This window comes from Scylla paramamosain, chromosome 2 (genome assembly GCF_035594125.1).
Source record: "Scylla paramamosain isolate STU-SP2022 chromosome 2, ASM3559412v1, whole genome shotgun sequence".
Taxonomy (NCBI): domain Eukaryota; kingdom Metazoa; phylum Arthropoda; class Malacostraca; order Decapoda; family Portunidae; genus Scylla; species Scylla paramamosain.
This window is the reverse complement of record NC_087152.1, coordinates 12,125,239-12,138,659: the sequence shown is the minus strand read 5'-3', so window position 1 is coordinate 12,138,659 and position 13,421 is coordinate 12,125,239. Positions and strand designations below refer to the sequence as shown.

The 13,421-nt window shown below is 38.1% G+C and overlaps 1 protein-coding gene across 1 annotated transcript; it reads right to left on the bottom strand.

The window, feature by feature from the left end:
- Window positions 1-1,660: 1,660 nt before the first annotated feature.
- Window positions 1,661-9,150, bottom strand: LOC135110005 (ER membrane protein complex subunit 6-like). Its single transcript, XM_064022000.1, has 3 exons — window positions 8,986-9,150; window positions 3,337-3,497; window positions 1,661-1,990 (listed from the first exon to the last, which is right to left on the bottom strand). The coding sequence occupies exons 2-3, from the start codon at window positions 3,473-3,475 to the stop codon at window positions 1,782-1,784; spliced, it is 348 nt and encodes a 115-aa protein (XP_063878070.1). The 5' UTR covers window positions 3,476-3,497; window positions 8,986-9,150; the 3' UTR covers window positions 1,661-1,781.
- Between the last annotated feature and the right edge of the window lie 4,271 nt (window positions 9,151-13,421).

Below are 13,421 nucleotides of genomic sequence, written 5' to 3'. Positions count from 1 at the left end.
GCACTAAATGCACATCTTTAACACAACTTTTTAAGGATACAAATATAAAGTAGTATATACTGTATATTTTGGTGGATAAGACCACTTTCTGATAAGACGACCCCCAAATTTCAGTTTGATTTTAATGGTTTTAGCTGATATCGGTGGTTTAATGACACCCAAACTACCAAATCATTCTTTATACAACAACCACTTTTTCAGTCTCAAAAAGCTTTATATTCTATATTTTATTCTTCAAAATACATTCCTACAGGAGCTTAAATGATATTCTGATGTTCTACTACTTGCCAATTGGTTGTCTGCCTTTAGGGCCTGGAAAAGCATATGTTCTGTTGGGCACGTATGCTTCCGTTTGCCTTGCGAGCAAAGTGTTTGACTTGTCAGTGACACTACTGAAAACACCTAAACAAACCCTTGCCTTGCACTGCCTGCGTTTGTCAAGCTGACGGCTGTAATCTTATATATATATATATAATATATATATATATATTATATATTATATATTATATATATATATATATATATATATATATATATATATATATATATATATATATATATATATATATATATATATATATATATGTTTCTTTTGATTAGATACACCGATGCTCTTGAATTTTTTTTCTCAGTATATGGACTTCGTCCATCTGCAACACTACAATTTGGAGAGATTCATCATACCCCCTGTTTGCTTTCCTTAACTGCTTAGCTTGGGGTTCCATGCCTTGAAGACCTTTATATAGCTCCTTCTTCAGCTTTGGGAAAAAGTGAGGAATATTCACACAGCCTCCTGCTTTATCCATTCATATACAATGCCAACAGAGGTTTGTAGTTGTACAACATTAAATTTTGTTTGCACACTTTTCAATGGATATACGTTTCAACGCATTTTCTCAAAATGGATTCCTATTTTCTTTGTCTAACTTCCCCAAAAGTTGTAATATATGATTGTTATTTGTTTACAATGGTATTTTGTGTAAAATTTTAAGGTTATTGTTTTTGTATCTGGCAAATAGGACAACCTCCTTTTTTTCTTTTTTAGGATGATTCAAGTGTTGTCTTATATGCTGAAATATACGGTATGTACAATGGGAAGGAGTTTACAGGTGCAGTGTAGGATTACAAAAAAGTGTCCATTCTATAATTATAAGTAATACTGAATTTGTATTCTGCATTCCTTTCTTTCTGTAAAGCCTAACCATGAAAATGCTGATCTCTTAAAAAGAAGCTGAAAACTACCTATGTATTTCAACACTACATTTTCTCCTACAGTAATTTTTCACCTGATGCATTTAATTTGCTGCTTTTATCTCATTAAGTAATTTAATATGACATTAATCACAAATCAATTAATGCATTTGAGATTAACATATCAGAATGAATTAGGGAGACTACTTTTCTTATCAAAACACCAATCATCAGAAACAAACCAGTGTTCTATTTAGCAAAAAGTAATCCTTTGAACATAAATAATTCATCTTCATAAAAAAGTGTTCATACTTCTTTTTCATGTTCAAAATGTTGCCAAACCCTCACAAACATATTTTGTTTTAAATATTTCCTAAAGACCATTAAGTAATCAATTTAAGACAGTAGCACAGTTTCATTTCTGGAATGTACTAATTGTAATCATATGTACTTGAATAAATTACATGAAGTTGAGAAATAATTTTATTAACATCACATTTCATGCACACAATTCACCCTCATACATTCATTCATTCCATAGTGGTCATTTATAGTGGTTTTGTGTAAGTTAAGACATAATCCATAACTTTTCAATAAACATGAACCATACCAAAAATGAAGGTCCAACAAAGAATATAAGTAAAAAGTCCAGAGAAGAGGCCGCTGGTGAGGAGAGACTGGCGGCTCACAAAGAACTGCTGCCATCGGGAACCAGCTTTCAATAGCAGCAACAACCACAGCACGACTCCTGCCGCAAGGAAGAACAGGAACCCATACAGCCCTGTTAGCCCAAGCATCCCTAAAAAAAATTGAAGATAAGCTACATCAGTACAGCTTCACATGATATACTATGGGTTAATATTAATATCACACAGATGTATCAGGCAAGTATTGTGATTAATTACAAAAAATTTAACTGTCAGGCAAGTATTATGATTAATTACAAAAGTTTAACTGTCACAGGAATAACCTCCACCAAACAGCTTCTATTCAAGGCTATCTTCTGCTGACCAATTGCTGGACCTGTGACACTGCATGACTTTTTGAGAATGAAAAATTTCTGCCAGTTTTTTTTTAAGTTTCTGACCTGAAAAATTTTGCCAAAAAGTTTTATAAAAATAATCTTGTTAAAAAAAAGAAAAAAAAAAAAAAAATCCATAGAACTTATACATGGAAGTTTTTAAGAGACCAAATTTTGTTTGCTTCAATTTATTGTTGAAAAATTTCCATTTGTCAAGGAAGTTTCTATGGCTTGTAAATATGGTATATATTCCCTTCTATTGAACAGTAAACTCAGTGCAGTGACTAGTGTGCCTGACTACCAATGCATGAGGGCCACAGTTTGAATTCAGACTGAGGTGGTCTGTGTATGGCTCACTCAGCTGCTCATCACTTCCTTTAAGTTAGTAGGGACCCCTGGGAAAGGTAACCTGTGGGAACTTGAATGTTACAGTAAACTTACTATATCCTGGAGTAAGGGATATCATTCACGGCAGTCTCAAAGACCAATGAAACAGAGATGAGCACCAAAGTCACACACACACAGCTATAGCACATGCCCCAACCTTTCCTTTGGCTCTGATATGCAGACATTTCTTTCTTTTCTTTTATTAAAAAAATTAGAATACATTTTCAAAGGTCTATATCTTAAAAATAAAATATGCCAAAAGAATTTGTTTTTCAACTTCACTTATGAAGCTTTTAGAAGTAGTAGTATATAAAATCTACTGATAAAGAAATCTACTCTGAATGAAGAGGATTTTGCAGTAATAAATTCTCTTTGTATAAATTTCACTAATTTTTTTACAATTTAGCCTCACTGTTGGTAGAATTCTATTGAGAGGAGAATTTTGGCCAGTAGATGAATTTCTTTTATGTTTAACAACTGGCCAACACTACAACACTATATAAGGTGGTGACTGCAAACAAATAAATAATCAATAAACACATGGATCACATGACAACACATAATGATAGCATAGCTTATTGTGTAACATTGCTATAGTATAGGAAAGATAACTACTTATTTGAGATTAGAACTAGAATGAATGTCATTTACACCTCAAAGAAATCAGAAAACCACACAATAATCAACAAGCACATTCACATTTTCAAAAACAAACATTCACACATACACGCACACACCTGCAGTAGCCCCAGAGAGGGCAGCCATAGAGGTGCGGCAATATTCAATGACTGCCAGGTTGTTGCGCACAGCTGCATCACTGTAGGCCACCAGCTCCCCTGTCCCTCTGTCCACTCGAGTACGCACTCTACCTGACATCTTACGTCTGGATGAGATCTACCTGCAGGTTGCAAACTTGTCAAATCAGCAACAAAACACAAGAATTTGATATCAGTACAATTGTGCATTCCAGCTTTTTTTTTTTTCCAATCCTGGACTTTAGGCAGAATAATGAAAACTGAGTAATATCACCATGAATCTGTGAACACATGGAGGAAATACAGGATGTTAGTGAGGAAGATGGGTGAGTTTTGACAAGATGGGCTGGAAATGAATGAGGAGTGGAAGAAAGCAGGTATGTAGGTACGGAGGGAAAGGCAAGAAGGAATAAGCATGATGGAAAAAGCCCAATTTTGGCTACCTTTTTGGTTTTTATAATGATGGAGAGAAGAAACATAATAACTGTACTCATATACTTTATAATCTGTCCTGGAATATTGACTCGCCAGATGGCATTATATACCGCACACCCACTTCAGGTTACCCTTTCTATGTTATATGAAGAAGATGTAATTTATATCAAACTTCTTGTTGCTACTTTACTTTTCACTAGTGAGTTAAATATAATACTATAATCAGCACCAAGAGAGAGATGTTTGTCTAATTTAAAGATATCCAGACTGTTCATCTTCTCCAAACTAAACACTTGTAATTTGTATGAATAATTTAGGATGTAAAGTCAGGTTGCTGCTAACACAGGGGTTTGGTTCCACTATGGACCTGTGTTAGATGCAATTCATGTTATTAAAGTTTTAATTAAAGCAATATAAGAAAATTACTGTGGTACCTAGCTGAGACAGGGCTCCCCAAAAAAGTTGAAATAAATAATTTCTGGACATTAATTTTTTTATGCATATTAGTGAAGGAAAAATACATACATGTTCATAAAACATCAGAAAGGATAACAAATAAAAACAGTAAAGCAACAATCATTCAAGAAACATACTGAGCTACTGTTTACACACACAGCTAATGAATGCTCACCATTGGTATCACTTTTTTTTTTTTTTTATGTAAGAAGGACACTGGCCAAGGGCAACAAAAATCAATAAAAAAAATGCCCACTGAAATGCCAGTCCCTTAAAAGGGTCAAGGCAGTGGTAAAAAATTGGTGGATAAGTGTCTTGAAACCTCCCTCTTGAAGGAATTCAAGTCATAGGAAGGTGGAAATACAGAAGCAGGCAGGGAGTTCCAGAGTTTACCAGAGAAAGGGATGAATGATTGAGAATACTGGTTAACTCTTGCGTTAGAGAGGTGGACAGAATAGGGGTGAGAGAAAGAAGAAAGTCTTGTGCAGCGAGGCCGCGGAAGGAGGGGAGGCATGCAGTTAGCAAGATCAGAAGAGCAGTTAGCATGAAAATAGCGGTAGAAGACAGCTAGATATGCAACATTGCGGCGGTGAGAGAGAGGCTGAAGACAGTCAGTTAGAGGAGAGGAGTTGATGAGACGAAAAGCTTTTGATTCCACCCTGTCTAGAAGAGCAGTATGAGTGGAACCCCCCCAGACATGTGAAGCATACTCCATACATGGACGGATAAGGCCCTTATACAGAGTTAGCAGCTGGGGGGGTGAGAAAAACTGGCGGAGACGTCTCAGAACACCTAACTTCATAGAAGCTGTTTTAGCTAGAGATGAGATGTGAAGTTTCCAGTTCAGATTATAAGTAAAGGACAGACCGAGGATGTTCAGTGTAGAAGAGGGGGACAGTTGAGTGTCATTGAAGAAGAGGGGATAGTTGTCTGGAAGGTTGTGTCGAGTTGATAGATGGAGGAATTGAGTTTTTGAGGCATTGAACAATACCAAGTTTGCTCTGCCCCAATCAGAAATTTTAGAAAGATCAGAAGTCAGGCGTTCTGTGGCTTCCCTGCGTGCTATGTTTACCTCCTGAAGGGCTGGACGTCTATGAAAAGACGTGGAGAAGTGCAGGGTGGTATCATCAGTGTAGGAGTGGATAGGACAAGAAGTTTGGTTTAGAAGATCATTAATGAATAATAAGAAGAGAGTTGGTGACAGGACAGAGCCCTGAGGAACACCACTGTTAATAGATTTAGGAGAAGAACAGTGACCGTCTACCACAGCAGCAATAGAACGGTCAGAAAGGAAACTTGAGATGAAGTTACAGAGAGAAGGATAGAAACCGTAGGAGGGTAGTTTGGAAATCAAAGCTTTGTGCCAGACTCTATCAAAAGCTTTTGATATGTCCAAGGCAACAGCAAAAGTTTCACCAAAATCTCTAAAAGAGGATGACCAAGACTCAGTAAGGAAAGCCAGAAGATCACCAGTAGAGCGGCCTTGACGGAACCCATACTGGCGATCAGATAGAAGGTTGTGAAATGATAGATGTTTAAGAATCTTCCTGTTGAGGATAGACTCAAAAACTTTAGATAGGCAGGAAATTAAAGCAATAGGACGGTAGTTTGAGGGATTAGAACGGTCACCCTTTTTAGGAACAGGTTGAATGTAGGCAAACTTCCAGCAAGAAGGAAAGGTAGATGTTGACAGACAGAGCTGAAAGAGTTTGACTAGGCAAGGTGCAAGCACGGAGGCACAGTTTCGGAGAACAATAGGAGGGACCCCATCAGGTCCATAAGCCTTCCGAGGGTTTAGGCCAGCAAGGGCATGGAAAACATCATTGCGAAGAATTTTAATACGTGGCATGAAGTAGTCAGAGGGTGGAGGAGAGGGAGGAACAACTGGTAAACTTATTTAAGCTTCCAGATCAATTGGTCAGTACTCAATGTACTCAGTGTTTTAGTTACATCCTAGTTTGAGCCAATAAGGTTCAAAGAGGGTAGACTAATGTAAGGGAGTATATGTGTGAAAGGAGTGTTAGTAGTCACAGCATTTGAAGAAGCAAATGTTTGGATAGGGAGAGTTTCTTCTGCTATGTTTATCCTTTGGAGGATGCTCTTGGAAAGAGCAATGTGCCAGAGATAGATAACCAGAGATGGGTTTTTTTTTAAAGCAAATGTAGAGTAAAATAATCAATTCACTAGTAAAACCATTATAAAAATATAAGGAGCTCCAGAAATTTATTGACTAGGTGAGACTGTGGTTATTCTTTATAATAAGTCCATGTCAAGTGCAATAACAAAACTTACATATAATATAGGACACACTATGGCCTTACTGCAAATGTAAAAATCTTTTTGCAGACAAGTCTGATTTAAGGCTGTAATAGCTCCAAGAAAGTGCTGTGTCTTGCATTTTTTCCAGGTCCAGTGAGCTCTGCACCACTTTCTCAACCCTGAGCTGGCTTAGTTGGCAGTGCATGTGCTAGTATGTTGGTTTCCAGTACAGAATGATGCATGCTTACTTGTATCTCTCCCATTTAGCCAGTGAGAACTGTCACTTAAATAACACATTAGAATGTCATTTACTTCCCACCAATATGTCAATTATTTTCAGTCAATCACTACATGTATATGTGGCAGCTGTGGCAGTCAGCTGGCTACCCTCATTGGTATTCAGTGTCACAATGGCAGCTGAGTGCAGTGGATGCAAATTTAAGTAGTAGGATTTTATTGTGCATGGTGTTTTGCTAAAATCAATCTTGTGCTGAACAATTGGTGGCGTCAGTACCCATTGAAGATGAAGAATAGGTCAACCAACCACACCCTGGACCTTCGACTTCCTATTAATCTTTAAAGGACAGGGATGATCCTGGCGGACGTCCCTCCCAGCAGGGTAAGTTTTGACAATTCAGCAAAAATAAGTAATTTTCCATCACCAATTTCTTAATTCTGCCTTGATTGATTGCTCTAAACATAATAGCATCACACTTATCAATCCTTTCTCTTAAATCTCCCACAAACCCAAACTCTCGAGGTGACGTGGAGTCTCTCAGCCTGTGTTTGGATGGTTGCGTGCTGCGCAGTGGCCTGGCTGGGGTCCCAGCAGGGGGGCCCCAAGCTACCTTTATCTGCTTCCCTCACCAGTATTTCTCAGTCACTCACTCACATGAATGCCTAAATCTATCATTTTGCAGACACACTAAGGGAAATAGTATTGCTGTCTGTCACTTATAACACACAAGAAAAAAATTGTAATCATCACAGCTGGGAAGACATACATGAGTGAAACAGTCTACTAGTGTTTTACTTTTTCTCCAGTAAAACCACTTTTGAAGCTTGACAGAGTAACTTCTAACTCTCCCCCAATAACACTTTCACTGAGAGGTTCTGAAGCAAATCTGCCCTTGTGAGGAGTGGAAGTCACTGACTGTTTATCCTTGTCCAAGGAATAAGAGGAAACTCATATTTGAAATTAAGCCCACAAAATGCAACTCAATAATAGACGCTACTCGCCCTCTACATTGCAGCAACTACAGACACCACCTGTCCTTTAGGGGTTAAGGTATAGTTAGGATAGGCTAGGTTAGTGTCCTTAAGGTGGTGTCCAGGGATTGGAGCCATCCCAGTTAGGTTAGACTAATGTCCTTAAGGTGGGGGGTCCAGGTGGGGCACAGCCTCCTCAGTTAGGTTAGGTTGGGCTAGAAATGTCCAGTTTTCAGAATATGGTATCTCATCATTGGAATTTTATATTAATGTCCAAATTTGGCTTCCCTCACCCTAAAACCCCTTTCTCACAAGGTCCTCAAGCTTGCTTTAAGGATTTGGGGATGGGAGGGCAGACCTATTATATATATATATATATATATATATATATATATATATATATATATATATATATATATATATATATATATATATATATATTATAAAAGTGGACAGTATTAATTTAAATGCAGACCAGAGATGGTAACTACACAAGAGTGACGCCACTCTGAAACCTATTTTTAAGATTTACACACGTTGGAGGTCATGAAAAACCTTAGCCTACATATTTCCAGACACTGGCGGTTTTTCACCAGAATATGACGCTTTTCTAAATCACGAGCTACACAAAAGATGAAGGAGCAATGAAACTAAAGAACTAAATGAACTTAAACCTAACCTAATGTAACCCTAAGATGAAAACGTTAATATTATTTCAATATTACCCAAAAAAAAGACCGGTAATTGTCTAGAGTCCTTACCGGGCCTTATTACTGGTCTATTCACTTCAATTCTTTTACACATACCTTCACATGCACCTAAAACATCATTTTAAAGTGGGGGACAAATGCCCCCTTCCCTCTAGTCGGTTAGGTTAGGTTAGGTTAGGTTAGGTTAGGTTAGGTTAAGTTAGGTTAGGTTAGGTTAGGTTAGGTTAGGTTTTAGGTGCATGTGAAGGTATGTGTAAAAGAATTGAAGTCAATAGACCAGTAATAAGGCCCGGTAAGGACTCTAGACAATTACCCTAACCTAACCTAACCTAACCTAACCTAACCTAACCTAACCGACTAGAGGGAAGGGGGCATTTGTCCCCCACTTTAAAATGATGTTTTAGGTGCATGTGAAGGTATGTGTAAAAGAATTGAAGTGAATAGACCAGTAATAAGGCCCGGTAAGGACTCTAGACAATTACCAAAAGACCTGGGGATCACAAATCCCCATCAAAACACACATGGTAATACAACACCATTCCCAACACTCAGGCAGACTTACGTGTTGACAGATTATAGTGGAGTGACACCAGCTTATTTGTGCCTTACTGTGCCTGTCCTTGCCTTTCTATACTCGTTCTTACTTCCCTCTCTCCCTCGTTCTCCACATTTAGTATCAGGTATCTGCTCTTATGACATTACAGGTCAGTTTTGGGGTTGGCAGCAGCCGGGTGTCAGACTGTTGTGATCAGGTGGTGGTCGGCTGCTGCTGCTGCTGGTGCTGCTGCCAGGTGACGGTCGCGATGCGCATCTCATGCTACGCGTCTCTGAATAATATTGTTTCCTTAATTCCTTTTTATTGATATGGTCAGTGTTTGTTTGCATTCAGGGCATTATTAAAAAATACTTGTTTGGAGAGAGAGAGAGAGAGAGAGAGAGAGAGAGAGAGAGAGAGAGAGAGAGGGAATCTTTTTCTAAAGGTTACTAAAGGTGGGGTTTACAAGGGGCAATTTTTCCTCCCGACTAGCTCCACCCAGCCAGCCACCCAGAACTACTGGCAGGTTTCAGCTGAAAGCATTCACATGGTCGAGAGCAGTCGTTGGCCCGCTGTATCAAAACATAAACGATTGAGTCCTCTTTCTCTGGTTTTCCTGTGTTTGAAGGAAAAAGCAAAAGAAGAAACGGGTGTGGACTCGTTCCTGACTAACGAGAAGGAATACTAGTAGTGTTTATTACAAATTCTTGCGAGAAGGCAACATCAGTAGCAGCAGCAACTATATAATACTTAAAATCATAGCTATCAGGCTTAAGTAATCCACGATGCAAGTAAAATGGTACATAATGCATTAATAAGGCAAGGAGGCATAACTTATATTAAATCACAAAATTCCGAGCAGATTTCTGTATGCCACTTTTCTCATCGAATCAAAATATTTTCCTTTTTGTATGTTGTGGGTGATTTGACTAAAGTGAAGGCCAAAAGAACAAAAATTATAAGTATTAACACTGATGCTGCAATTGCTAAATTTGCAGATCTTTTTTCTTCATCCATTACCACTCGGTTGTTTGTCTTCACTGAAACAAGTAACAATCACTAATCTTAGAAAAGCCTGCCTCCCATGTAGGTGATACTGTCATTTATTTGTTTTTTTTTTGGGATGATATCAGCAGACTATTCACCATTAAGAAGAAACTGGATTACAAAAATTACAAAATACTATAGAAAGTTTGTACATAAGTAAAGAAAACTATTTTTCAGAGGGTAATACCAAGATTAGGGAATAGAAAATCTCATAGTGTATGTTAGGATAATGACGTGAGGAAGGGTGCTCTGGGGGTATTGGGGAGAATGGATGAGAGTACTTGGAGGTTAGAACTTTGTCTCAAAATGGTTCATAACTATTGCACATAATTACCATTTCTTCCTTTATTCTGAGTATCAAGTGATAGACACAGACTCACCCACCAACAAGGCTCTTCAAGTGTTCACTACTGATCAAACCAAGTATTGTTGCCTGCCTTCATTTCTGTCTGTTTGATGTGTCAATCATGTGCTTTCTTAAACGTGTTTCATGAGACAGCACTAACATCATTTTAATGGTCTATCAACTTTCATTGATGTTCAGTCCCAATAAACATTCCTCACTCATCCAAGTAAAATAATGAATCTTTAGAAAGATGGAGTAAGAAACAAGGAGACAATAAAAACATCTGTACCAAATATATTATACTTACTACTCTTGTTTAATTGTTCCATTCGTATTGTAGCATATTCCACAGACAATGGAACATTAGTAATTTGTCAGTAAAACTCCACACCGATGTTTATAAAAAAAAAAAAAAAAAAAAAAAAAAATATATATATATATATATATATATATATATATATATATATATATATATATATATATATATATATATATATATATATATATATATATATATATATATATATATGAGGGAGGTGGGGGACGGCATAGGCCTTTACAAGGTTGAAACTCCAAAAGTCCTGCCTGCGCCACCATAGGCAAGGGGCGAATATTTAAGCCTCCCTAAATTTTTAACAGCTCGACCATCAAGGCCTTCATGAATCAGTTGCAGGAAAACTGCATTCTGGTGATATATATATATATACATATATATATATATATATATATATATATATATATATATATATATATATATATATATATATATATATATATATATATATATATATATATATATATATATATATATATATATATATATATAATTATTATCCCGTTTCTATAAGGGGTTGCTGTTTTTGATGAGTCTCCTCCATGTAACCTTGTCGTCTGCTACTTCAGGGTCTAAGCTCTTCTCTCTACTGTCTGCTACAAAACAATATATATATATCTTGACACCCCCCTCAACTTTTTCTTCATCAACTTCGGCAACATTCGCGGTCTTAGATCTAATTTTCAGTCTGTAGAACACCACCTCTCCTTTTCTAAACCTCATCTTCTTTTCTTCACTGAAACACAGGTGTCTGAGGCAACTGACAGTAGCTCATTTTCTGTTCCCTCCTACTTTCTCTATCCTCTTTTCCAGTCCAAAGCTGGATGTTGCGTTTATGTGCGCAACGACTTAACCTGCTCTCGTGCCCATGCTCTTGAATCTTCCGAGTTTTCCACAATCTGGCTACGACTACAGAGTCACTCTCAAACTAAATTTATATGTGCTGTATACCTCTCACCTAACTCTTCTGACTATAAGAAATTCTTTGACTACTTAACTTCCAAAGTGGAGCACATTCTGACTCTCTTCCCTTTTGCAGAGATCTCCATTCTTGGAGACTTCAATGTTCACCACCAGCTTTGGCTTTCTTCTCCCTTCACTAACCATCCTGGTGAACTAGCCTTCAATTTTACTATCCTCCACGATCTAGAGCAATTGGTGCAACACCCTGTTCGTTTTCCTGACCGTCTTGGAGATACGCCCAGCATTCTTGACCTTTTCCTGACCTCTAATCCTGCTTATGCTGTCACCCTCTCTTTTCAGTTGGGCTCCTCTGATCACAGTCTCATATCTGTATCTTGTCCTATCGCTCCAATTCCTCCTCAGTATCCCTCTAAGCAGAGGTGTCTCAGGCATTTTGCCTCTGCTAGGTGGGGGACCTGAGGAGGTATTATGCTGATTTTCCTTGGAATGACTACTGCTTCCGTGTCAGAGACCCGTCTTTGTGTGCTGAGCGCATAACAGAGGTGATAGTGTCTGGCATGGAGGCGTACATTCCTCATTCTTTTTCTCGACCTAAACCTTCCAAACCTTGGTTTAACACAGCTTGTTCTCGTGCTATACTCGTACATGATAGAGAGGTGGCCCACAAAAGGTACTTAAGCCTTCCATCACCAGAATATCATGCACTTTATATTTCTGTTCAGAACCATGCCAAGTCTGTTCTCAAACTAGCCAAAAACTCCTTCATTAACAGAAAGTGTCAAAATCTTTCAAGATCTAACTTCCCTCGTGACTTCTGGCTTCTAGCTAAAAACATCACCAATAACTTTGCTTCTTCTTCTTTCCCTCCTTATTTCAGCCAGATCATATCTATCTCTGAAGCTGAACTCTTCGCTCGAACCTTTGCTAAAAAACTCAACCTTGGATGATTCAGGGATTGTTCCTTCCTCTCCTTTACCCTCTGACTAATTCATGCTACCTGTTAAAATTCTTCGCAATGATGTTTTCCGTGCAATTGCTGGCCTAAACCCACGGAAGGCTTATGGAGCTGATAGGGTCCTTCCTATTGTTCTCCGAAATTGTGCCTCTGTTCTTGCACCTTGCCTAGTCAAACTCTTTCAACTCTGTCTGTCAACATCTACCTTTCCTTCTTGCTAAAAGTTTGCCTACATTCAGCCTGTTCCTAAAAAGGGTGACCGTTCTACCGTTTACCAGAGAAAGGGATGAATAATAGAGAATACTGGTTAACTCTTGTATTAGAAAGGTAGACAGAATAGGGGTGAGAGAAAGGAGGAAGTTATACACAGACGCTGCAGGAAGGGAGGCATGCAATTAACAAGATCAGAAGAGCAGTTGGCATGAAAATGATAGTAGAAGATAACAAGAGATGCAACATTGTGTTGGCGATGAGAAAGAGACAGAAGACAGTTTGTTTGAGAAGCAGAGTTGATGAGACGAAAAGCTTTTGATTAAACCCTGTCTAGAAGAGCGGTATGAGTGGAACCCCCCCCAAGACATGTGAAGCATACTCCATACAAGGACGGATAAGGCTCTTGTACAGAGCTACGTAGCAGCTGGAAGGGTGAGAAAAACTGGCGGAGACGACTCAGAACGCCTAACTTCATAGAAGTCTGTTTAGCTAGAGATGAGACGTGAAGTTTCCAGATTAGATTATAAGTAAAGGATAAAACCAAGTATGTTAAATATAACAGAGGGGGACAGCTGAGTGTCATTGAAGAAGAGTGGATAGTTGTCTGTACAATACAAAGTTTGCTCTTCCCCATTCAGAAATTT